General features: G+C 59.6%; 1 protein-coding gene across 1 annotated transcript; it reads left to right on the top strand.

The window, feature by feature from the left end:
- The first annotated feature begins 1,675 nt into the window (after positions 1–1,675).
- Positions 1,676–24,353, top strand: RASA4B (RAS p21 protein activator 4B). Its single transcript, XM_055341151.1, has 22 exons — positions 1,676–1,835; positions 6,759–6,815; positions 8,361–8,474; positions 9,010–9,071; positions 10,087–10,216; positions 12,080–12,161; positions 12,735–12,866; positions 13,105–13,196; positions 14,476–14,593; positions 14,844–14,994; positions 15,260–15,324; positions 15,582–15,694; positions 15,872–16,064; positions 16,197–16,334; positions 16,557–16,701; positions 16,950–17,116; positions 18,996–19,133; positions 20,081–20,216; positions 21,682–21,802; positions 23,486–23,553; positions 23,706–23,864; positions 24,060–24,353. The coding sequence occupies exons 1-21, from the start codon at positions 1,771–1,773 to the stop codon at positions 23,825–23,827; spliced, it is 2,409 nt and encodes an 802-aa protein (XP_055197126.1). The 5' UTR covers positions 1,676–1,770; the 3' UTR covers positions 23,828–23,864; positions 24,060–24,353.
- The last annotated feature ends 530 nt before the right edge of the window (positions 24,354–24,883 follow it).

Raw genomic sequence — 24,883 nt, 5'->3', positions numbered from 1 at the left:
CACCCAATGTGGGGCTTAAACTCACAACCCTGATATTAAGAGTTGCATGCTTTATCAACTGAGCCATCCAGCCACCCTGAAACCATCTTTTTAAAGTAATCTCTATGGGCAGCCCAGGTGGCTCAGTGGTTTAGCGCCGCCTTCGGCCCAGGGTGCAATCCTGGAGACCTGGGATCAGGTTTCACGTCGGGCTCCCTGCATGGAACCTGCTTCTCTCTCTGCCTGTGTCTCTGCCCCTCTGGTGTGTGGTGTGTGTGTGTGTGTGTCTCATGAATAAATAAATAAAAATATTTTTTAAAAACAGTAAAGTAATCTCTACATCCAAGGTGGGGCTCAAACTTAAAACTCCCAGACCAAGAGTCACATGCTCTATGCTGAGCCAGCCAGGTGCCCCTCCTTTTTTTCTTTTTAAGGAAGCATTGAAAGCATTGTAAATATTTGATATCTTTCGAATTTGGCAAAGTATGCACGTGTTGTATAAATAACAGAATAGGAAAAGAAAACAGAAGGTAAGAGAAAACAGAACCTGTGCTAGGCGCCCACACATTCAATGTTTCCTGGGTATCTATGGCAGGTGTCTCTGCTCCCTCTTTGCTGGGGATTAAATGGAACCAGCTCATCGAAGATCAGAAAGCCACTCAGAGTGACCAGCAAGGGAGTGCTGAGCAGTGGTGTTTGGGGAAGTGCCCTCCCGGGGCAGACAGATGCCCAGGGCCAGCTGCCGCTGTGCCAGCCCCAGGACTATGACCTGGGAGCTCTGGGAGAAAACCACAAAGAGGTGGACTCTGGGAGAAAACCTGGGAGAAAACCACAAAGAGGTGGATTCTAGAGACTCAGGTCTGGACACCAAGTCTGGGAGAAGGATGGTGCTGGTACTGGAAAGGCCCCTGCTCACCGAGGACCCGGTAGGTCAAGCCTCGCCCTCCTTGGGCCAAATGGGTGACCTCTAGCTAGTGATTTTCCCTCTGTGGACCTGAGGGCCTCATCCAAGTTCCCACTGAGGGGGAGCCTAGGAGGCCTAAGTGAAGTGACAACTGAGAAAGCCCCCTCCTCCAGAGCAGGTTCTCAAAAATCATCCATTCTGATCTTTCAGACTCCAAAGCATGGTCCCCAAAGCTCTGGACTGCCACGGCTCTCTCGCTGTCTCCTCCTGGGTCCAGATGGTTCTAACACAGACATAGTGTTTGCTTAGTTCTTCCGATTGTTCATTCATTCATCTTACACCTACGCAGGGCGTCCCACGCGTCAGGCTCGGGTGGCCAGGGCTGTCCTCCTCGCACGTCCCCTGCCCGCGTGTCCCCGTACCGGCCCACGCCTCTGAGCACACATAGCGTCCGTGCACCTGGGGACTGGCACCGGGACCACGCCCGCCGCCCACGCGTGCCGGTGGCACAGGCCCCCCGGGCGCCAACCATCGTCCCCTCGCCCCACCGCGACCTCCAGCGCGCGGCGGGCCAGCAAGGCAGCAGCCCTGGGCGCAGGCTCCTCCCCTCCCCCCAGGCGGCCAATGAGCGCCGCGACCCGGGCCGGCCCCGCCTACCCCGGGGAACCCCGGCCGCCGATTGGCCCGCCCGGGCGCACTGGCCCCCGCACGTGGGGCGGGGGCGGGGGTGAATGAAGTGGAAGCGATTCCCCCGCCCCCGCGCTCACCTCCCGCGCCCCGCGCGGCCCGCCCCCCGCGGCGCCCAGTCCCGAGCCCGCCCGCCCGCCAGCTGCGCCCGACCCCGGCGGCCCGCTCCCCCGGGCCCGGACCCGCGTCGTGGACCCGCGATGGCCAAGCGCAGCTCGCTGTCCATCCGCATCGTGGAGGGGAAGAACCTGCCCGCCAAGGACATGTGAGCGCTGCCGGGGGTGGGGGCCCCAACTTTCTGGGGAGGGCGCTGCCCCTTAAGCCTCACCTCCCCGGGGTCCACGCGGCCCGCTCGCAAGTGGAGCAGCGGCGAGGGTGTGGCGAGTGTGGCCGCGGTAGGGGACTGGAAGGGAAATGGGGACAGTAAGATTTGTTGGGAGCACCGGGCGGGGCGGGGGGCTGGGAAGGGCGGGGGCTGTAAGGGGCCTTAGTAAGGAGGGAGCGAACGGCGGCTCAGGAGGGGAAGGGGCTTTCATAGGACGGGAGCTGAGCGTGGGGGGCACCTCGCAGGGAGATGTGCTGCCGGGGGTGTGGCTGGAGGGGGTGGGGGAGGCCCCTGGAAACGATGTGTCTTCCTCAGTAGTTCTAGAACCTTTAGTACCCGAGAGTGTGCACCTGAAACACGCCCTGGGGCCCGGGGCTGTCCCGGGGCTTCCAGCTGTGCGCCGGCGTGAAAGGTGAATCCGTAGGTCAGGAGGCCGGGCCCATGCAAAGATGGGGTGGCTGGGGAGCAGCTGTTGCTTGTGCCCTGGGCTTTATCGGAGCCATGCGGTGGGTTTACCTCCTCACGAGCATCCAGCAAGGCAGTTCTCACCAGTCCATGTTACAGGTGAGGAAACCGAGGCTCAGAGACCTGAAATGCTGGCTCCGAATGGCAGAGCTGGCTCCTTGGCTCCAGAGCTCCTAACAGACACTGAGATCTAGGGCTTTCCCTGGTCCCTGGCCAGATTTGAGGTTTCGGAGCCCCTTGTCCCAGTCTGTTTCTCAGTAGTCGCAGAGCTGAGCTGCCCCATCACATCCCTGGCTCCCCTGCATACAGCCTTAGGCAGCATCTTAGCTCTGAAACCTCAGTTTCCCCTTCTGTAAACTGGAGGTCAAAATTCCTTCAGCGTAGAGGTGTTGGGTGGCTCGGTTGGCAGAGCACGCGACTCTTGATCTAAGGGTTGTGAGTTCAAGCCCCATGTTGGATGTAGAGGTTACTTAAGAATAAAATTAAAAAAAACAAACCCTTAAGCACAAAGCAAGAGGTACACTGGCTGCCTGGAGCAGCGTGGGGGAAGGGGAGCCCTGAGGCTGCATAGGGTCCAAAGTCTGCTGCCTGGATTCCCCCCCCCCCCCCGCCCCCTCCACCTCCCTCCCCTGCCAGCTGTGGCTCCTCAGTCAGCTCCTAGATGCCAAGAAGTGGGGAATGGGGAGGGGTGCCAGAGGCTGGGGCAAGGGTGTCTCTCTCACACGCACCGCGGCCCCTGTGAGTTTCCCTGCTCTCTCAGCCTCTCCAGCAGTTCTAGTTCAAGGCCCCCTGGGCCCGGCCAGGCCGGCTCAGCAGTTGCTATGGCGATGGGGTGAGGGAGGGGGCTGGGCGGGCTGTCTCCAGGTGGGTTTCTTTGTTGAGGGGGGTAGGTGGGGTGGGCGCTGGGTATGCGGCCTCTGGGGAGGACCCGCAGACAGCTCTGAGGAGGGTCTCAGCCTCCCGGCCCAGCCTCCAAGCACCCCCGCCCTCCAGGTTGGCACTGCTAACTAGGTCAGCTTGGCCTCCTCTGGCTGGTGGCTGCCGGGAGGAGCAGCAGCCCCTCCGTCTGTCGCCTCCTTCTCCATCCCTGCAGGCCCCTGTGCCTGGCTCAAGGCTTTCCCCAGCCCCGGGCGGTGAAACTGTGGACTGGGGCTTCCTGGGATCCAAGGTGCCAGGTTCTTGGCCAGGCCCTGCCTCTGTACAGCCCAGGGACCCTGAGTCTCCATCCCCCGAGGAGTGGCCACTGAGTCCTGTTGGTTCAGCCTCCACCATCTCTTTCCTTGCCCTGCCTGCCTCCCTCCTCCCCTCCCCTCATCTTGCTTCCTCTGCCCTCCCCACAGTGGCTGGCATACACAGCTCTGATCTGTCACTTGGCTCTTAAATCCAGCTGTGACCCTCCCCCAACCCCCCACACTTGGGCTCTTCACAGCCCTGCTTTTGCACACGTTTAGGAGGCTTCTGCCTTCAGACACTCCCCTTCAGAGTCCTTCAGAAAACTCCTGTTCATCCTTCAGAACCCCTCTCAAACTTGGGTTCCCTTCCAGGGCTTTCCCTGGTGCCCTTCGGCAGGGTTGGTTCGTTTGCCATGTCATGTGCCCTCCAACAGTTTAGGTCAGCTGGAGTTGGGATGGTAGCAGTTGCTGCTGCTTGGGCTGCCCCTGCTGTGGAACAGGAGGGTAGGAACCGTGACTCGTGACTCGTTCATCTTGGCATTCCAGGGCCCTGGGGAGCTCTTGGTCCATGGTAGAGGAGAATGGGGGGTGTTGAGGACCCTTCCATTTAATCCTCTTATTAGTCTTATGAGGTAGTTATGCTCAGTTTGTAGAAGGGGAAACTGAGAGACTCGGGATGTGCAAGTCACTTGCCAAGGCCACACAGCATGTAGGTAGAGAAGTCAGGATTCAAAGCCACTCTTGCTGCTGCTGACGGGCCAAGAATCCTAGCTGGACCGAGGTTGCAGGCTTGTTGCAGGCTTGCTGTTGGGCTCAGTGGGGACCAAGCCCTGCAAATGCCATGCAAATCATTTGGCTCAGGGATGGGGTGGGGTGGGGTTTGGAGTTCACAGGAGGCCCTCACTGAGCTTGGAGGCAGGGGTGGTGGTGAGCCTGCCTCAGTGTGCCTCTTTAGCCTGTCTTCTGAGCAGCGTCTCTTTCAGCCAGGACTTGCACACTTCTGAGGATGGGGAGCTCACCACTTTACATAATGGCCCATCTTGACTGAGGCTGTTCTGAGGAGGGAGATCTCATCACAGCTGCCAGTGATACTCATGGGCTTTTTAGTTCTCTTAAGGGCACAGAGCACAGCTGTGCTCCCTGTCACCGACAGCTTTTGGAGCCCACCTGTTCCTGTTGTGTTTCCATCCACTATCTCCCATCCTTGAGTGCATAGCTCAGCCAGACAGGAGCTGAGTCTCATAATGACCAGTGACTGCCTGGCTCCCACGCCCAGTGGCCCTGGGGACGGGCCCGGGACTATTTCAGGGTTTGCCCTGATCCTTCCCCTTCCACAGCCTGCAAACTGCCAAGGGGCTAAATATAGAGGCCCTGCAAGTAGTCAGGCTGGCTTCCCCAAGTGGCTTGGGGAAGGGGAAGTGGGGCAGGGGACCGGTCCAGGGGCCTCATCAGGCCAAGGGGTAATGGGCGGGGGCACAGATCCCAACAGCTGGCCAGGGATCATGGTTGGACTTCTGGCCTTAGTCCGCTTCTGACACTACCCCTTTTGCCCTCCTCTGATCCAGCCAGCCAGCTCCTCGCTGCCCCTGCACACCAGGTCTGTTACTGCCTCCAGGCCTCTGCCCACTTCGGTTATCCTGCTTGTAACACAAGCCCCAAACCGTGCCGTTCATTCAGAGATTCATTCATTGAGTGAGAGCTGCCCAGTGGGCAGAGCTGGACTCACGGGTGCCGGGGTGAGGAGGCAGAGGCAGGGTAGAGGGCCTCCCCCCAGGTCTCAGCCCACTCGGGACATCTTCCTCCTTCTGAGTTCCTTGTGCAAATATGCACGCAACTGCTGGGCCCTGCCACCGGATAGCCGGGCTCTGGGGGCCCCAGGGATCTTATTGCTGGAGCCCTGGAGTCCCCTGGCTTTGGGGTGTTGGGATGCAGGCTGGCGTCTTTCCAGGGGCTGTCTGGAGGAGGGGGCTCCTAAGTGACAGGGGAAAGGCTTACAGGCAGAAGAGCAAGGGGTTAGGACCTTGCCAACATTTACTAAACACCTGCCATGGGCTGGCCCTCCTACCAGGCCAGGGCCCTGGGGCAGCTACGCTGTGAGCGGTCATCATGTGCCCCACTGTACTGTGCGGGGAACTGAGTCCTGCCAGACATTTCCGCTCAGCATCAGAACCTTCGGAGATGTTTGTGTCTCCTCCTCCCTTCCTCTGCAGGAAGAGCCCCTTTTGAGAAGGGAAGCAGGGCTTGGAATTCCCCAACTCCAACACGCAAATCACTTCCTTTTTATGGACCCTGGGCCTGAAAGGCACTCCCAAGGCAGTCCTCACCCCCTTTCTAGTCTGGGACCAGCCCTAGGCCTGGCTGGGGCTGCCCCCACCCCAGGAATCCCCCACCCAACGAAACCAGGGCACCTGAGCAGTTCTGGCCTGGTCTTCCCCTTCCTTCTTTCCCAGATGGCTGAGAGCTCCAGGGCAGACTGTTCATTCTTTCATCCTGTGAATGCTCCTGGGCCCCCTGTCTTGTGCCCAGCTGGCTGGCCCTGCCTTAGGCCCTGGGGACACAGAAGCGGTTTAGTCAGATGGGGGTGGCCGCTGAGGACAGCACATCCCTAGCAGTCCTGGGATGGAGGGAAAGATGGAGAGGATGCCTGGCAGAGGGACCAATGGGTCAGAGGGGAGAGCCTACTCTGGGACAGGGACAGGCAGGCTCTGAGAGGCGGGGGTGGGGGTGAGGGGTGGGGGGATGCTGAGGCTGGGAGGTAGGCAGCACACTCCAGGTAGGAAGAGCAGAGGAGCATGGGCTGGGGAGAGAACAAGGTGCCGACTTGGGTATTGAGAATAGGGGTTCCTGGAGCTGGCCTGGGGCTGTTCCCTGCTCTGACTGTGGTTTCTGTCCTCCTTGGGGCAGAGCAGGGCGGGGCTGGAGGAAGGGGCTCCTGGAAGGAGCATCCTTTCTCTAGCAGGAGGGGGCAGGGGAGCTTTTGCTCACCACCAGCTTCCCAGACTGATGGGGGATGGGGCGGGGCACACGTTTTAGCCTGAGGTGCTCTTAGGCTCCAGCCCAGGCCCCCTGTGCCTCAGCCCCGATTGTCCTTTCCCTAGGGTAACTGAAGCCTGAGCTGCCTGGCAGCCCCTGGGCACCCCTACCTACCCTTGCCCCATTGGCCTCTCGGTCCGTGGTCAGCTCCTCGGTCCGTTGGTCAGCCCCTCCTTGGCCTTCTGTCTTGCAGCACTGGCAGCAGTGACCCCTACTGCATCGTGAAGGTGGACAATGAACCCATCATCCGGTACGGCCCCTCGTTCCAGCCCCAGCTGCGGGTGGGTGACAGGGCTGCACCTATTCCTCCCCACCCACCCCACCTGGTCCAGCTCACATCTGGCGTAGGGGGAGGGCTCAGAGTATCTGATCTGTTGCTGCCCCCTTCCCTGACACACCTGCTGGTAGGTGAGAAAACTGTCCCCTCACTCCTCCCGCTGATCACACTGACCTTACGGCCCATCCAGGCATTAGATCCAAGGGCCTCTCACCAACTCTGTCTCTTTCTATGATCTTTAGGGCCCTCAGAAGGGACAGAGGATGGTGATTAGTGACAGCAGCTGTCGTTTATGGAGTACAGTCTGCTAGGCCCTGCGCTAAACCTTTTGTAGCCCATTTAAAAGTTGCAACAAACTAGATGTGATATTATTGAATTGCATTTATGGATGAGGAACTCGGGGACTCAGAGAGGCTAAATAACTTGCCCAGAGTCACATATCTAGGAGGTGGCAAAGTCAGACCAGAAGCCAAATCTGGCTGACTCCAAAGCCTGAGCAACTTCCCCCTCCCCGGTCCTTGCTCTCCCTCGGGGCTCCTCCTCTCTGAGAGACTCCCATGGTGGTTATATCCCAGAAAGGCTACTTCGGGCCAGGGGGCCCCAGCCCGTACCCAGAAGAACCACTGCCTCTGGATGTGCCTTTGTCCACAGGCTCCACAATCCTAGGCAGGGATTTGAGGTCCCATCCCCCTGTCTCTTGGGCCTCTGCCTCAGACTTCATGTCTAGAGCCTCCCCACTGTTCTGCCCACCCGAGCACCCATCACTGACCACCACCCAAAGCTGCCAGGCTCATGATTCTTCCCCCCTGTGCAAATAGTACCCCAAATCTTCTTCCACATTCTATCCAAACCACGATACCAAGAAGGGGACAGACAGGATGGCTCGGATTGTGTCTGTGACAGACAGGGAGACCAAGTCTCCAGAGTTCAAATGATCTGTTCAAGAAGTGGTTGAGGTGAAGGTCATCATTTGTGCCTTCATCCACATCCTTGGGGGTTTCAGCTCCCCACCGCCCCCAGTATCCCCTGCTAAGTCCCATGAGCTCTGTCCTGGAGGCTGGCCAGAGCTGGATGAGGCTCTGTCCACATAAAACTTCTCTGGGTCAGGCTCTGGACTGTGGCTCCCAGGCCCCCCAGGAGGACTGTTTAGTTCCAGAGTCAACTTGGCTAGTCCCCTGTTTCCACCCTCAGCGAGTCTGCTCAGCATCAGGGGCCAGGGTGAGGCTAGGAGGCCAGCCCTCTGGTTTTGGCTCTGCCACCGTCCTGTTATGTGACCTGAGGCCAGCTATGGCCACCTGTGGTCTCAGTTTCCCCAAATGGAAAGTAGCCTGACAGACCTACCCAGGGCAGAAAGGAAGGTCAGGAAGGAATGATGGTGGACAGTGGGAAATCATCAAATAGCAGAGTGGGAGTGGAAGGGGATATGGAGAGAGGTGAACCTAAGTCACATGGCCCTGTCCTGTCACGTCCTGGGACCCGTGGGTGGCCCAGACAGGTGCTGAGGGTCCTCTCCTGCAGGACAGCCACTGTGTGGAAGACCCTGTGTCCCTTCTGGGGCGAGGAGTATCAGGTGCACCTGCCGCCCACCTTCCACGCAGTGGCCTTCTACGTCATGGATGAGGATGCCCTCAGGTGAGTGGGCCCCCACTCCTCACGTGGGCCCAGACCCTGCCATCCGCCTCCTCCCTGCCCGTGTCACTGCTGGGACTGCTGGTCACTTTGGATCTTCTTTACAGCCTGGAAGGAGGGGGAACCCCAGGAGGGTCTGGAAGGGCTCAGGGTTTGAGTGTGCAGATGTCTATGGGGGGTGGGGGTGTTCACACTGTTCACCCCACATCGTACATACACATGCACAGGAATAAAGGTATAGGTGTGTTGGGCTGTGCATGGGCGGTGGGGGTGTGTGAACTAGGGAACCCAGAGAGCATGAACTTGGCATATACATGGGCACACATGTCTGCCCATGTGCAGAAACCTAGCATGTGCTCATGAGAGTTTCCAGAATACAGGGCCCACAGGAGGGTCATTGGTCCTGCTCTAATAGGCTGCTGTAAATGACTGGAGTGTCAGCTTCCCTGCTTCCCGCAGGGCCCCTAAACTGGGAGGAGAGGGGTCCTGGGCTCTCTGCAGAGCCCTGCCCAGCTCTGGCTCCCTCTCCATCCTCCAGCCGGGACGACGTTATCGGGAAGGTCTGTCTTACCAGGGACACCCTGGCCGCTCACCCTAAGGGTAAGATCCCTGGGAGGGAGCCCATGGCCTGCTCTTTCTTCTCCTCCCCTGGCCTCCCTCCTCTCTCCCTCCACTGGTCAGCCTGGTCCCTGGCCTTCCGCCAATTCAGAGATGCTTGCTCGAGGCTCCTTCACCGCCCATGCTCAGGGAGAGCCATGTCTGCCCTCCCTGGAAGGGCCTCTGTGCCCTGGGTCCCCTTCTGTCCCTTGTTGGGACCGCATCCCTCTAGGGCAAAGAGGGGCTGCTAGTGGTGGGACCAGGGGTCCCTTGTCCCCTCAGCCTGGGCCCCAGTGCCGCTCTGTCCTAAGCCTGAGGGGTTGGCCTGTGGCTGGACTAGGCCCCTTGGATGATTGCTGGGATGCTGACACTGTTTTGAGGCCTCACTGTGTGACCTGGGGCAGGTGCTGCCACCCCTGGGATGGGTGCCTGTCTGCCAGTGAGGGCTCAGACCAGGAGCTCTCAGTTCAGGTTCTGCTTGCTCGAGCCCCTGTGACTCTTCCCAGGCCTTTCCACCACACACCTGCTCCTGTCTGTGAGGCTGGGGCAGGCGTGCGGGGTTGGGCAGACTTTGCTGACTCACGGAGCCTCTCGGCCCCTGCCAGGCCAGAGGCCTCTCCTGCCCGCTGCCCCTGCCAGCCCCTCAGGGTCCAGTGGCCCAAGGGATGCTGGTCCCTTGTGGCTACCCCACTGGGGCTCAGCCCCTCCTCTAGCAGCCCGAGATAAGAACCACTGTTTTAAGATGGAGAAACCGAGGCCAGAGAGGGTGATCCTATCATGAGTCAGGGTCAGCAGCAGGGCACGATAGTAAGGACACAGGGGTTGCTGGATTTGGATTCGCATCAAGCCTCTTCCAACTGCTGTTGCTCAGCTTCCGAGCCCGTGTCCACATCTGTCACTGGGGATGACAGCCCTTGCCTCATGGAGGGGGTCCCGAGGGGGTGGCAGAGGGGCCGTGTGACGCCTGGCAGGGCTGACGGATAGGGCCAGGCCCCCAGCTGAGCCACTGCTCCCACAGGGTTCAGTGGTTGGGCCCACCTGACGGAGGTCGACCCTGATGAGGAGGTGCAAGGCGAGATCCACCTGCGCCTGGAGGTGGTGCGAGGGCCAGGGCCCTGCCGGCTGCGCTGCTCTGTGCTGGAGGCCAGGTGAGGCATGCACAGGTCTGGGGTGGGGGTGGGGGACACCCTCTGTGATTGCCCACCTGCTGTGCCCCCCTCTCCATGGCCTGGCCCTGCACCTCCTCTCATGGAGGCCTTCTGTGTGGGCTGGGGGACAGTCCCCTTAGGGGACTTGGTGATGTTCTAATGGTGGAACTTCAGGCATCCTAGAGCAGTGGGGGTAGTAGGTGAGAGGGGACCTCAAACTCTGAGCATGCACCCCCAGTGCCATGACTGGGCTTCCCCTGAGTTTAACTCCAGTATGAACCTGGCCTGATGTGTGTGCGCACACCCGTGCGTGTGTGCATGTGTGTTGGTGGCGAGGGAGGATGTCCTCAGTGGGGTGAAAGGAGTTGCTGAAAAAATCCAGATGGGAGGGGTGGGTTCTCTCCAGGAGGGACAGTGACTTGGGTGGGAAGGTTGCCTGAGTCACCTGTGACAGGACCCCCCTCCCCCTCAGGGGTATTTTTAGTTGCGGGCTTCCCTCCTGTCTGGGCCTGAGTGTGAGTCACACACGCTCCATGAGCAGTACCTTCCCTTCTGGCTCCAACCCGCCTCCACAGGGTCCTTCCCTGCCTCTGGGGCGGGAGGGCCTGGCCTGGCCAGCGCCTGTAGAGGAGCGGGTCCCCGCAGGTTGGCTGGCTTCCCTGGGAGGAAGATCTCTCTCCTGCCAGTGAGGCTGTGGCTCCCCTGGCTGCATTTTCTGTCCTGGGACTAAAGTGGGGAAGAGGCACAAGCAGATGGAAAGTGTGTGGACTTGAGCAGAGGCACCTTCACACCCTCACACCCAGTCATTCCCACCGTCCGGCCCCGTGCCCACCCGCCTCCTCTCCCATCAGCCTTGCCTGGCAGTGGGCTTTGTGTGGCTCGCATGCATGCACACTCACACATGTGCACACTCACACATGCTCACACCGCTCACACATGTGCACACTCACACATGCTGAGACTCCTGGGGACGTTTAGCCGTTGCCTGGACGAGGGGAGCAGTCTGTCCACACCTCTGTGCCGAGTGTGGGGGGGGGCACCCTTGGCCCCCTGTCGCCCCCTGTTCAGACCCTGCTGGCATTCTGGGAGGCCTAAGAAGCTGTCTTTGCAGAAAGAACATTTCTCCTCGCTTTTCTGGGCAGATTCTCAAGGCCACGTTCTGGAATTCTATTAGACGGCTCTGAGGAGGAAAGAAAAGCAGGCATGAGAGGCTTTAAACTGAAAATGTGGAAGAGAGCAGAAAATAGTATTTACAGTAAATGGAAGAGGAGAGGGCTTTGCTGTTATTCCACAGAAGGTTCTGAGCTGGGGCTGCTGTGACCGTATTTGGGCCTTGCAAAGGATCGGCAGGATGGCTAATCAGGGCTGCTCTCCAAGATGCACCATCCCAGTCAGGAAATACTGCAGGGCAGACCTTCTACAAGCCCCATTATCTCAATTGTTGGGGTTATCTTCTCCATTCTACCTATGGGGAAGCTGAGGCTCAGGGAGCCAGCCCCAGCTCAGGGATGCCCTGGGAACAGGGGGTGGGATGGGGGGCACAGCTCAGGAAGGTGCACTTGCCTCGATGCACTTGCCTCCACTGCTCTCCAGGGCAGAGGAGTTGCAGCAGCTCGTCTGCAGCTGTCAGGTCAGAGGAGCCACAGCTTCCACCTCAGGGGATCCTTGCCTGGTATGGGTGCCACAGGGAGGCTGGTGGGGCGAAGACTGTGAGAACCAGCATCCAGAGAATGAAGAGGTGCTGTCCACAGTTACCCGGCTTGCCAGGGTGTGGATGAGCCTAGCCTGGTTGGGTACCCCACAGTGGTGGGGTGACAGTCTGGGGAAGGGGATGTGAAAAGTGGATGCTCTGCTTCCCCACAGAGACCTCGCTCCCAAGGATCGGAATGGTGCATCTGACCCCTTTGTCCGAGTGCGCTACAACGGCCGGACGCAGGAGACCTCGGTGAGGGGGTTGGGGGTGGCAGGCGGGCCCTTATCACCTGGGAGAGGCAGGCTGGGACTGCGGTCTCACAGAAGAGGTTTAGAAAAGTGGGTGACCTCAGTGCATAGTAGGTCCCAGCCCTTCTGGCATCAACCCCTACAGTCCCAGCTGCCTCTCACTCCCAGCCACATGGGCCAAGACAGCCAGTGTGGGGTAAATCTGCATGGTCCAACAGCTCCCCACACTGCTTTCCTCACCTCCAGGAAACAGCCTGGTTGGTGGGCTCAGCCCTAGGGTGAGGAGGGTGTGGAGTCCTGGATTCTCAGTGCAGTCTGCTGCCTTTTTGCTGTGTGGCCTTGGACAAGCACCTTACCCACTCTGGGCCTCAATCTCTCCCCTTGAGAAATGAGCAGAGGTTTGGACAGGAAGTTTATACCTCTGCTGTTGCAAGGCCCCTGCAGGGATCCCAAGTGGGGTGTCTGGGGTGGCTGTGTCTTTGGCTGGGCCTTGTTCCCAGGGTGGGGGAGGTGGGGTTGGGGGTGCAGGGGTGGGGCTTGGTGTCAGCTCTGCCCCCACTCATCCTGTTCTGGGTAGATTGTGAAGAAATCATGCTACCCACGCTGGAACGAGACGTTTGAGTTTGAGCTGGAGGAAGGGGCTGCGGAGGCGCTGTGTGTGGAAGCCTGGGACTGGGATCTTGTCAGCCGGAATGATTTCTTGGGCAAAGTGAGTGCCCCGCCCCTTCCGGCTGCACCTGCCACCACCTTGGAGCCTGGCCTCCATTCTAGCACTGCCCCCAACCACCCCCCCCCACCCTGCTGCTGCCCCAAGCACTCCCCAGAACCAGCCACTGCTGTTCAGGGACCCCCAGAAGCAACTCCTGCAAAAGGAACAGTAAGTTGGTGAGGAGGAGAGCTGAGGATATCAGCCCTAGTGTGGCTGCCCTGCCTCTGCCTGCCCTCAGGTGGTGTTCAATGTCCAGCGACTATGGGCAGCACAGCAGGAGGAAGGCTGGTTCCGGCTGCAGCCCGACCAGTCCAAGAGTCGGCGGGGAGAGTGAGTGTCCAGGCCTGGCAGTGGGGCTGGTGGGCTCTGGGCCCCGGGGGGGGGGCGGGGGCGGTGAGTGCAGCTGACAGCTGGCTCCAGCAGGCAGGCGGGCGGGCTGCGCGGGGATAGGGGCTGACCCTTGCCTACTAGGCCAGGCTCGGTTATCCTGGCTGATCCTGCTGCCTGGCCCTTCTCACAGTCTTGGACTCAGCCCTGTCCTCTGAGCTCTGAGGCAGTACAGGTCTCTTGCTTTCTACCTTCTTGGCAGATTCTGGAACAGGCTCACAGATCCTTTCCCTTGAGGGGTTTCTCAGTAGACCTCAGACCAGACTTCAAGTCCCCAGAGCTCTGACTCTCCCCCAGATTTTCCAGGAATAAGGTATAGGATGTCTGCTTAAAGCTGAATTTGAGACGAACATTGAATAATTTTTTAGTGTTAAGTATGCCCCTGCAGTGTTGGAGACAGACTTCTAAAGATACTCAAACTTAACTGGAGGCTTATATTTTTATTTTGGTAAATCTGGCAACCGTATCCAGGAAGCCCTCTGGGCTCAGCCTGGAAGTAGAGGATCAGCCATGACCCCCACCTTGGATAGTTCAGCTCTGCCTCTGCGGAAAGCCCCAGACTCCCCATCCCCACCATCGACAGGGCAGGGACAGCAGGGCAGACGGCTGTGTACAGGAGCAAGGCATTTCCACAGAACCAGCCAAGGGCCGTGTGGACAGCTTCTACTGTGTGTGATGCCATGGGCTGATTAGCATCATTTTGTGAACTCTGCTATGCTTCTGGAAGTGGGGGCCTTAGAGACAGTTAAGCCTTGGTCAGTACTGTCACCAGGAGGGATTCGAGCAGGGGAACTTGGCAGTTAGGTCTTTTGTGGCAAGTTGCCTAACCTTCTCCAGGCAGGTTGTTAGGACGACTGGGGATTTGTTTTACTGTGAAGCCTATACACGACGGAGCTGTGCTCTGAGGGTTTAGAGATTCTGGGCTGGGGAGCCCAGCATGTCCACCTGGGTCAAGCTCAGAGTCCAGGGAATCCAGAGGTGACAGGGAGCCAGGCTGTGAAGATGGGTGGAGGTAGGAGGGGCTTCCCAAGCAGGGAAAGAAAGCAGCTTGGCAAAAGGTCAGGACGTGGGGCAGTGCAGGGAAGCAGGATGGAAGGCATGAGCCAAGAGGCTGTGAGGCTGGTCGCAAGTGGGGAAGATGGAGGCAGTGGGGAGGGGGCATAGCCCCGGTGGCCTGGGTCCCTGGTGGAGAGGTGGAGAGGTCACAGGCTGCCCATTCCAGGGGCAGCCTGGGCTCCTTGCAGCTGGAGGTGCAGCTGTGGGACGAGACGGTACTGCCCTCTGGCTGCTACCAGCCCCTGGTGCAGCTGCTGTGCCATGAGGTGAAGCTGGGCACCCAGGTGAGGGGGCCCCGGGGGAAGGTGGGGGGTCCGGGGACAGTAGGCCTGTCCTCCCCGTCCTTCTAAACCTGTTCTCAAGAGCAAAGCTCTCAGTTCTCAGGATGGCAAGGAACTAGCCAGTGCCAGGGCCCCTTGCCATCCCTTGGGAAAGTGCCCCCCCTTCCCCATGGTCCTCTGAGGTCCTCAGGGTGAAGGGTTTGGGTTCCCCTGTGCCTCCTCCAACCCTTCCTCTCCTTGCTGCCTCCCACAGGGCCCAGGGCAGCTGATACCACTTATTGAGGAGACAACAAGCACTGAGTGCCGCCAGGATGTGGCCACCAACCTGCTCAAGCTCTTCCTGGGGCAGGGACTGGCCAAAGACTTTCTGGACCTGCTCTTCCAGCTGGAGCTGGGTCGTACCAGTGAGGCCTGGGAGGAGGTGGCCTGTCTGAGGGTTTGATGGAGAGGGGAGCCAGGAGCCAAGGACTCCAGAGATGCTAAGAGGGGAGAAATCTGGGAAGTCTTCCTGTAGGAAGCTGCTGGGTCTGATTAGGAGGCAAAGGAAAGAGCAGAAGGCAGAGGTGGGGCAGTGGGCTGGGAGGTGGCAAGGAAGTTCCTTGCAGAGGGTCCGGTTTAGAGTCCTCTGTCCTCCCCCAACCTCCGACCCACTAGAACCTCTGCTTGTAGGTGAGGCCAACACCCTGTTCCGGAGCAACTCTCTGGCCTCAAAGTCCATGGAATCTTTTCTGAAGGTGAGATTAAGGGGTCTGTGGTCTTTCTTTCATAGAAGAGATGGAGGTTCAGAAGGGCCGAGAGACGGTGGGAGCTTAAGCTCAAGTCTTGTGTCAGAGCCCGGGCCCTTTAGGCTGGGAATGTCATGCATCCATCCCCGCATCCGCTCACAGGGTCCTTCGTGCAGCAGGCAGGTGCTGCCGGTGGTGCCGGGGTGGCTGGGAGGCCAGGTGCGGGCGATGGAGGCAGGACCAATGCCACTCCCCACGGCCCCCAGGTGGCTGGGATGCGCTATCTGCACGGCGTCCTGGGGCCCATCATTGACAGGGTGTTCGAGGAGAAGAAGTACGTGGAGCTGGACCCCAGCAGAGTGGAGGTCAAGGACGTAGGGTGAGGCCGCGGGTGATCCCTGGGGGTGGGGGTGCCAGGCTCCTTCTGCCTGGGTCTACCTTTCGTCGCTCTGCCCCCCTGTGTCGGCTGACGCCGTACCGCGCCTGCCTCGGGGAGCCCCTGTGCGAGTCGTGTGCAGGGGCGCTGACCTCCATCTTCTCTGCGGGCCCCCCTCAGGTGCTCGGGGCTGCACCGTCCACAGACGGAGGCCGAGGTGCTGGAGCAGAGCGCGCAGACGCTGCGCGTCCACCTGGGGGCGCTGCTGAGCGCGCTCAGCCGCTCCGTGCGCGCCTGCCCCGCCGTCGTCCGAGCCACGTTCCGCCAGCTCTTCCTGCGCGTGCGCGAGCGCTTCCCCAGCGCCCAGCACGAGGTGCGCCCCCTGCCGGCGGGGGAGGGGCCGCGGGGCGGGGCTAGAGCCGCAGGCGGGCTCCCCGCGGCCGCGGTCGGTCGCGAGGTCCGGCCAGGGCAGCCCAGCCCCGCTCTCCCACGCCCCCCCCCCCAGAACGTGCCGTTCATCGCCGTCACCAGCTTCCTGTGCCTGCGCTTCGTGTCTCCTGCCGTCATGGCGCCCAAGCTCTTCCACCTGCGCGAGCGGCACGCGGACGCGCGCACCAGCCGCACCCTGCTCCTGCTGGCCAAGGTGCGGCCCGGCCCGGCCCGGCGCGAAAGGCTTCAGACGCCCCGATCTGTTCCGCCCTGAGCAGCGCGGGGATGGAATGGGTCCGTGAGCGGACCCTGTGCTGTCCCTGCCTCCATTTCTACCGCGGGAGCAGCCCAGGTTTGGGGGCGGGGCGGGGCAGGGAAGGTGCAGTGCGGGGGCCCTTGACCCAGCGCAGCCCGGCGCTTGCTGCGTCACCTGCAGGCGGTGCAGAACGTGGGCAACATGGACACACCGGCCTCCAGAGCCAAGGAGGCTTGGATGGAGCCGCTGCAGCCCACCGTGCGCCAGGGTGTGGCTCAGCTGAAGGACTTCATCACTAAGTTGGTGGACATCGAGGAGAAGGAGGGTGAGGCTCCCCGTGGGGCCCCGGGCCACCCTCTCACGTTCAGGTTTGCTCCACCCCTGCCCAGTGTGGCCCTGCCCACAGCCTGCAAGTCCTGTTTGTGCTGTGCCCCGTGTCACCACCTACCCCTGTGCCTCTTTGGTCACACTCACAGCCCCCTGCCCCCCCGCTGCCTGGGCCCCTTGTGGCTGTGCCCCAGCCTTGCCATCATCCCTGGGCTCACGTGTTGCCCTCCCTCCCTGGCCCAGCAGAACTGGACCTGCAGCGGGCGCTGAGCTTGCAGGCACCACCGGTGAAGGAGGGGCCACTCTTCATCCACAGGACCAAGGGCAAGGGCCCCCTCATGTCCTCCTTCAAGAAACTCCACTTTTCCCTCACCACCGAGGCCCTGAGCTTCGCCAAGACACCCAACTCTAAGGTGGGTAAGGAAGGAAGGAAGCAAGCAGGCAGGTGGGGTTGCGAGAGTTTATAACACCCTGGAGGCACCTGTGCCTCCCTCGGAGCCTGTCCAAAGGTCCACTGGGATCGGAGAAGAAAGCTCGGCAGGACCAGCCTTCTGGTGTTAGCCGCAGGATCTCTAAAGACTCGTGGGGAAGAAGCTCCTCTGCCCGGAGGGGAGGCAGCAGCTGCAGTGTCAGGCCTGGCTGCTTGCAGCATGAGTGGGGTGGGGGGCAGAGGGCTGCTTCTGGGAGATGAAGGAATTCGAGGAGGGCTGGGAAGGGTCCTAGTTTCCAGCTCTGTGTAGGGAGGAAGTGTCTCAACTTTTCTGAGTTTTGGTTGGTGTCTTGGCCAACAAATCAGGGGTAATGGTCCCCACTTCCCAAGTTGTTGAGGGCAGAGGAGATGGTTGCTCTGAGGATGCAGAGCCCGGGCCCAGCATAGGGCAGGATCGATTTTTTTTTTTTTTAAGATTTTATGTATGTATTTATTTATTTATTCATTCATTCATGAGTGAGTGAGTGAGTGACATAGAAAGAGAGAGGCAGAGACACAGGCAGAGGGAGAAGCAGGCTCCATGCAGGGAGCCCCACGTGGGACTTGATCCGGGATCTCCAGGATCCCACCCTGGGCTGAAGGCGGCGCTAACCACTGAGCCACCGGGACTGCCCCATAGGGCAGGATCTTAACCAGTGGTGTTACCGAGGGCCCTGGATTGGCCTCCTGTCCATGCTTTTCTCCCAGGAAGGGCAGAGCATATACGTCTTGGATGGATTTGCTGACCCCTAGCTGGGCCTCCCCACCAACCCCTTGCCAGCCAGGCTCTGGGGACTATCTGCTGGGGCCCCCAGATAGTCCCAACCCAGCCTGAGCAGCTGATGGGGAAACTGAGGGGGTGAGGGAGCTCCCTGGGTGACCTGTCAGCCTGGCCTCTCACTTTCCAGCTTCCTCCACTCTGGGCAGTTGCCCAGCGCCTGAGTCCCCCTTGCATTTTCTGTAGCCTCAGCAAAGCTTGGCAGGGCCTTCCCTTATCACACTCTGGGCCCTTTCCGCTCCTGGGCACTGGGCTCTGCTGTTTTGTGGGCACATCCCATGCATCCATCTTCTGTTTGCTTCCTGTTTCCTCTCCAGCAGCTGCTCCCCAGAACAGCAGGCAGCATATCCTCTGTCTTTTGGGAGGCCCCACCCCAAGATGGCTTAGATGTGTGTCCCCAGGCCTCCCTCCAGGGTTTCCCACTCCTCCCCCAGAGATGACCCTGCCCTTCTCTGCTTGTTTATGAGGCCAGCAGGGGTGGTGGGCTCAGATGCCAGGCTGGGGTTGTGTGGGTGCTCTCCTGAGGGCCATGGGAACCGGTTACTTGAGTGATGAAGGCCCTGATGAGTTCCGATGGGAAAACCCAGGGGCTGGGGGCTGCTAGCACAGGTTCAGTTTCCTCAGGTTGGGGGCCTCTCGGGGACATGAATCTGTCAGACACAGGGCTTCTCCCTGTCCCATTTGTATCTCACCATATCAGATGATGGCAGGGGTGGGGAGGGGCCGGGAGGTGGGGAAGGTAAAGGTAGGTGAGAAAATTATTCATAAGGGAAGAGGCACAGGGCCTGGTCCGGCGGGTGCTACTTTCCAGGCCTGAGGACTGCTGGGAGTCCAGACACTTTTCCAAAGCTCAGATCTCCCAGGACCACTGGGAACCCTCAAGAGGCCAGGCATTTGGTCACTCTCTGTCTGGCTGAGGTCGCTTACAGAGCTGGGTCCCCTGTGCCAGCCCCTGGTGCTGCAGATGCGGAGACTAAGGCCCAGGACTAGGGCATGGAGTGGTTCTAGCTCGGACCCTGAGTCTCCTTGTCCTGGCCCACTCCAGAAAAGTGCCCTCATCAAGCTAGCCAATATCCGGGCAGCAGAGAAGGTGGAGGAGAAGAGCTTTGGCAGCTCACACGTCATGCAGGTCATCTACGAGGATGATGCAGGCAAGCCCCAGACCATCTACCTGCAGTGCAAGGTGGGGACCATATGGAGGACACTCAAGGGGAGGGGTACTGTGAGAGCCTGTGAGCCTGGTGTGGGAGTGAGTCAGGCCCAGCAGAGTGTGAGATCTGATGTGAGTGCACAGTGTGTGTGTCCTGGGCTCTGGGGACCTGTGCCCATGGTGTTCCCTGGGCCCGTCTAGACGCCCACATGTAGGTCTCTGTGTAGTCCAGTGTACGGATATGTACGTTCCTGTGATTCCAAGCTTTGCACATTGTACATTTGTGGGAAACTGGATTTCTGAGTATCTGTGTTGGTGCCTATGTGTTTGTGGTGCGCGTCAACGCATATTAATCACCTGTTTACGCAAGCATGTGGCTTTGAGTACATGCTTTCAAATCTTCTCTTTAGGTATTAACTCATTCATTCATCTAAGACATGTTTGTGGCGCCCCTGCAAGGCTCCCGGCGCTGTTCTTGGGGGTGGGATACAGCGGCAGAGGACATAGCCTTGCCTTTATGGAGCTTGTCCCTTAGGAGACGGATGCTAAGTGAATATGTAAAATGTCACATGGTGACAGTGCCTTGGAGGACACAAGGGGAGAGGGAAGGGACACAGTAGTGTTTAGCGGGGCATGCTACTCTCTGAAGGGTGAGCAAGAGGGCCTCTGACAGGTGGCCTTTGAGCCGGGGCATTGTGAAGGAGAGAATGTCTAGGGGAAGGACACAGGGAGTAAGGAGGAAGGCTGGAGTCAGAGGGGGTCTGGCTTGTCCCTGAGAGTGACTGTCCAGAGCCACAGGGGAAATGGTGACAGTGAGGCCACCACATCTGGTTGGCAGGTCGTACACTGCCCAGGGGATGGCTGAAGTAGGCCCACTCTGTTCATCGGCCCATGTGCCTGGGAACTCCAGGAAGGGAGGGAGGGCTTCCTGGAGGGGGTGGCCTCAACCCTCCCACCTACCCTCCCGGCATTCCGTGCAGTGTGTGAACGAGCTGAACCAGTGGCTGTCGGCGCTACGGAAGATGAGCATCAGCAACCCTGGCCTGCTGGGCTCCTACCACCCCGGCATCTTCCGCGGGGACAAGTGGAGCTGCTGCCACCAGAAGGACAAGTCAGGTGAGAGCGGAGGCCTGCGCCCCCTGACACTGCACTGTCCACAACTGGCTCCAGGCTCCTAGCCGGGACTGGGGCCTTTGAGCCCTGGCTTGTTGGCCTGGCTGGGGAGCCACCTGTGCACCTGCGGGGACTAATCGGGGGCAGGCTAGTCCCTGCAGGTGCTCCGGGCGGGAAGGGTTCTGTGACAGGGTAGTTTGGGAGATGGTGTGTGGCGTGTGTGACACACATGGGCACGTTGAAGACCCAGCAGAGGCCTGAAAACGAGTTGGAATACCATCTCTGATGCCATGTAATCCAGCAGTTGGAACTCACGGGGAGTTAGGGGAACCCTTTCTTGCCCAGTGAGAGAGGTTCTGGCAAAACCAGTGTTCCAGGGAACACACTTCAGGAACTCCTTGCTAAGGAGGGCACATGAGGGCTCCTGAGTTTGCAAGTGCCCACCTGGCAGCCTGATACCGAAGCTGCAGGTGGGGGGACTCTGGGCACCAGAGGGATGGCCCATATGAGCTTCTGCTAGAACTTTCCGTGATAGCGGTAGTGGTATGTATCCGTACTGCCCAGTACTGCACCTGTGCTTGTCACGAACGTGTGGTTAGGCTTGAACCATGGCCAGTGTGGCCTAGGAACTGAATTTTAAGTTTGTTTTAATTTTATGTAGCTTTAATTAATTTAAAATCAAATGGTCTCCTGTGGCTAGGTGGCTACCCTATGGGACAGCTGAGTTCTGGAACTGTTAAGATCTTCCTTCCCTTAACCTCGGTCTGCTTTACAAAATTATTGTTCCCCATTCACAGAAGAGACTCAACCCCTGGAGCCTGTGGCCTCTGGGCCGGGCCTAGCCTCAGCCCCTGGAGCCTGGCTCGGGGAGGCCCTGGGAAGCTGCCCCGCCTGCTCCAGACCACCCTTGGGTCTGGGAGGGGGCAGTGGCAGCTCTTTACACAGGCATCACTGGTTGGTTGGCCTGACTTGCAGCCCCTGCTCTGACCTTGGTGGTGATAAACCCTGTCACTGGGGAGGGGGGCTCCCCATGACGCTAGGAGGCACAGGGCCTGGTAGCCCATTTTATGGAGGAGGAAACTGAGGCTTAATGGGCTGATGCCTCTGCCAAGGTTGTAAAACCAACAAGTGGCAGGGCCAGCTCCTTCCAGGGCACAAACCCCTCAGCTTCCATCCCCATGATCTTACAGTGCCAGGCCCCTCCCTTCTTCCTTCCAGGCAACCAAACATCCAGAAAGTTGTCCAGCCCCCTGACTTGTGTCTTGTGTGGCTTCCGTGCTCTGCAGTCATGTATCCTTGGCCCTGGGCTCAGGAGTAGACCCGAGAGGGATGAGCTGCTGCCCTCCTGGGGCCCCTGAGGCTGTTCTTGTTCCCCTTTAGCCTCTTGTGTCCCCACCTGCACTATCACCAGGTTGGATGTAAGCTCTCCCAGGGCCTGCCTGTGACTTTGCCCTCTCTGTGCCCCCAGATCTGGGCTGTGACAAGACTCGGTCACGTGTGACCCTACAGGAGTGGAATGACCCTCTGGATCATGACCTGGAGGCCCAGCTCATCTACCGGCACCTGCTGGGTGTGGAGGCTACGCTGAGGTGAGGAGGCCTATAGAGCCCCAGGGAATGTGGCCAGCGAGGACCGGGGTGAGGGACAGGGCCAGGGTGAGGGCTCAGGGCTGGTCCCTGTGGTTGCTCTCCCCACTGCACATCAGGCCGGCTCCTGCCCTGCCTGCCTGGGACAGCTACACCCGCGGAGGGGCACATGGGCCTCTGCAGCACGGGGCTGGCTCATGTTAGGATGAAGGCCCGAGGGCTGCAGAAGCCCCGAGTTCCTGCCAACGACTGTGTCCTGCCCGGGCCCACCCAGCCTCCCAGCCCGTCCAGCCTTCCCGTTGTGCCCTTGGACCACAGAGCTTGTCCTCAACCCTGGCTCTAGCTCAGAAATGACCAGAATGCCTGGGCCCTACCACACCAACTCAGAGTTTCTGGAAGTGGAGTCCAGCATGGGGATATCTCCAGGCAACCCACTGCTTGCTAAGAGCGCTGTTTTCCTGAGCCTGCTGGAAGGGGGCAGTTTTCTAGCCCAAAGGATGGGTGGTGGTGGTTGTCCGTGTTCTTCATCGACTTTTCCAGGGTTTAATCTTTCTCAAAACCCTTCAAAAAAAAAAAAAAAAAAAAACCCTTCAAGGCTCGTGGGGTCAAACTGGAACCACTCATTCCCCTGTGAGCCACAGTTTCCGGTAGCTTTCAGGTCATTCTGCAGCCACCTCCTTTTCTGATAGTGTGGCCCCCTTGCTTGGTGACTTCATCCTCTACCTACGGGATGAAGCTACCACCCTGTCTTCTCTGTTCCTGGGACCCACAGTTGTCCTCCATTTAAGCCAGGAAGTGGCAGAGCAAAAACTCGAACCTGAGCCACCTTGGGTTTAGGTGGGCCCCAGCACGGGACCGGTGCCCATGGGCCTCACTGTAGCACCCTGCCTTGAGAGCCTCCCCACCTCCAGAACCACCCTTTCCATTCCACACCGCCAGACCTCCTGCCCCTTGGCACCTCTGATTCTGACTCAGGGGTCTGTCCTTACTCCCCGTCGTAACTGATCACTGCACACTTGTGTTGGGAACAACATTGATGTATTCTCTTGCAGTTTGTGTTGAATAAGCAAATGAGCAGAGTGGTTAAGGGACCAGGCCGACCCCACGGGGCCTAGAAGGCATTTGAGAAGGAGGAGCCTGTTAGATCTTAGCAGAGGGACACATCTCCTCCAAAACAAACCTGGGAGACTCAGAAGGGCCAAGCCAGTGCAGTCCCCAAGCAAGGAACTTCAGGCATGAGGTCCACATGGCTGCTCACTCTTCCTCCATGTGAGCTCCTGGGATTGTGCCTGAGGACCAGGGATCTCTGGTGAACCCCGCTTAGGACTTGTGCTTAAGTTGTCACCGTCTCCTCTTCCTATAAGAAAGAGACTCCTTCCACGGCCAGTTAATATGGGGGATTTTCAGGCCCCAACTGGCCCCTTTCCCCAGAGCCCTCCAAAACAGAAGTGACGTTCCAGAGTGCCTTCCATCCACCCACCACTGGAGGTGGGGAGGACCAGTGGGGGCTGGAGAGGGAAGGTGCTAGAGGGCCAGAGGACCAAGGCCTGGGCCCCTGTTTTTCTTCCCCACAGAAAGTGTCAGCCCCCCACTCCTGGGATCCCCTCCAGCTTGGGAGGCCTGCAATGGGTTACCCAGCCTTCCTGGCAAGGGCACCACGAGCTCTCATTCCGTCCTCCCCTACAGGGAGAAGCAGCGGGAGCTGAGTGCAGCAGGCACAGAGGCAGGCTCTGCACTTAGGGGCTCAGGGGAAGGTAGGTCCTCCTAGCTGGACTCCCACACTGGCCTAAGTTCCACTCAGGGGTGCTGTGGGTGGGGCCCACCCCCAGGGGCCCTCTGACCTTCCAGACTGGTGCTGGTGGGTGAGGCCCTGCCTGCTCTGCCCTCATCTGGCATCTGCCTCCAGCCCCCAAGGATCCACTGGCCCAGCTGTTCCAGGTGCTGCAGGACCTCCGGGAGGCTCACAGATCCAGCCCAGCCAGCGCACCGCCCTTGGAGACAAACCGCCTGCTGGAGCTGCAGACGTGAGGCCTGCCCCACATGCCCTCACTGAACCCCCTGCCAGGTGCTCGGAGACCCCCCCCCCCCCCGCCGGGTGCGCTTTCAGCTCTTCACATCACTCCGTCTCACTGGGGAGCGGGGTTTAGGGCTCTCCTGGGCTGGGTGGATTGGGGGCCAGAGGCCCGTCCTTGCCCACCTGTAGTCTCTAGGGAACTTTGTGAGCTCCTTCTCCTCTCTGAAGCCTGGCTGTTCCTCGCAGCCCTTGCAGCCATCGCTGGCACCACCCCACTCTCTCCAGGGGCCCTCTCCTGCCCCGGCAGACCTAGCCAGAAACCAGCCCTAGGATGGCCCTTGACCAGGTGGACTGATAACTCCTTGGACTCACAGAGGTGGGAGGGAACATGGGGCCCACCCAGGAGACCAAGCCTTGACCTCAGCATCCCCTCAGCTCCTGGCCATCACATCACCTGCTCCCCTCCAGCCGCTGGCTGGGCCCCCCTGGGAGAGCTTTGCGGTGCTGTTGCTGACAATAAACCTGCTGTGACTGCTTGGGCTCTGGGGTCTTGTGATGGGGGTCAGTAGAGGGACTGGGCTTGGTGTGGATTCCAGTGGCTTCCTGAGTGTGGCCAAGGACCAGAGCCACCAGAATAACCTTCGTGCATCCCCTCTGTTCACCCCCCCACACACATCCTGGGAGGACTTGTTTCTTCCCCCAACTGCTGTTCCCACCATACTCCTGGGACCCCTGCTCCATCCCCCCTAGGCTACAGAGCCTGAACAGTGCCTCACCTTTCCTTCCTGCCCCGGGTGGCTGAGCCTGCGCCGCCCCTCCGCCATCACCAACACCCTGTTCTCTGGCTCCTTCCTTAGGACCTCACACAAATCCTCATGCTTTTTGAATCTCCGTGGGTTTCCAGGACCTTGTGGTCCGGAAGTACAGAGCCCAGGGTCCACTGCATCCTAATGAGAGTGAAGGGGAAAGTGGTGTGCACTACTTATGGGGCTGCCACAGGTAGAAGCCTGGATTTGAACTGCATACAGCCCCCCAGTGGTGTCACCGCCCACCCTCTCTTCCAGGAGGGT

This window comes from Nyctereutes procyonoides, unplaced genomic scaffold (assembly GCF_905146905.1).
Source record: "Nyctereutes procyonoides isolate TBG_1078 unplaced genomic scaffold, NYPRO_anot_genome, whole genome shotgun sequence".
NCBI classification, from domain to species: domain Eukaryota; kingdom Metazoa; phylum Chordata; class Mammalia; order Carnivora; family Canidae; genus Nyctereutes; species Nyctereutes procyonoides.
Note: the sequence above shows the minus strand (reverse complement) of the source record. Positions and strands in the feature narration are given on the sequence as shown.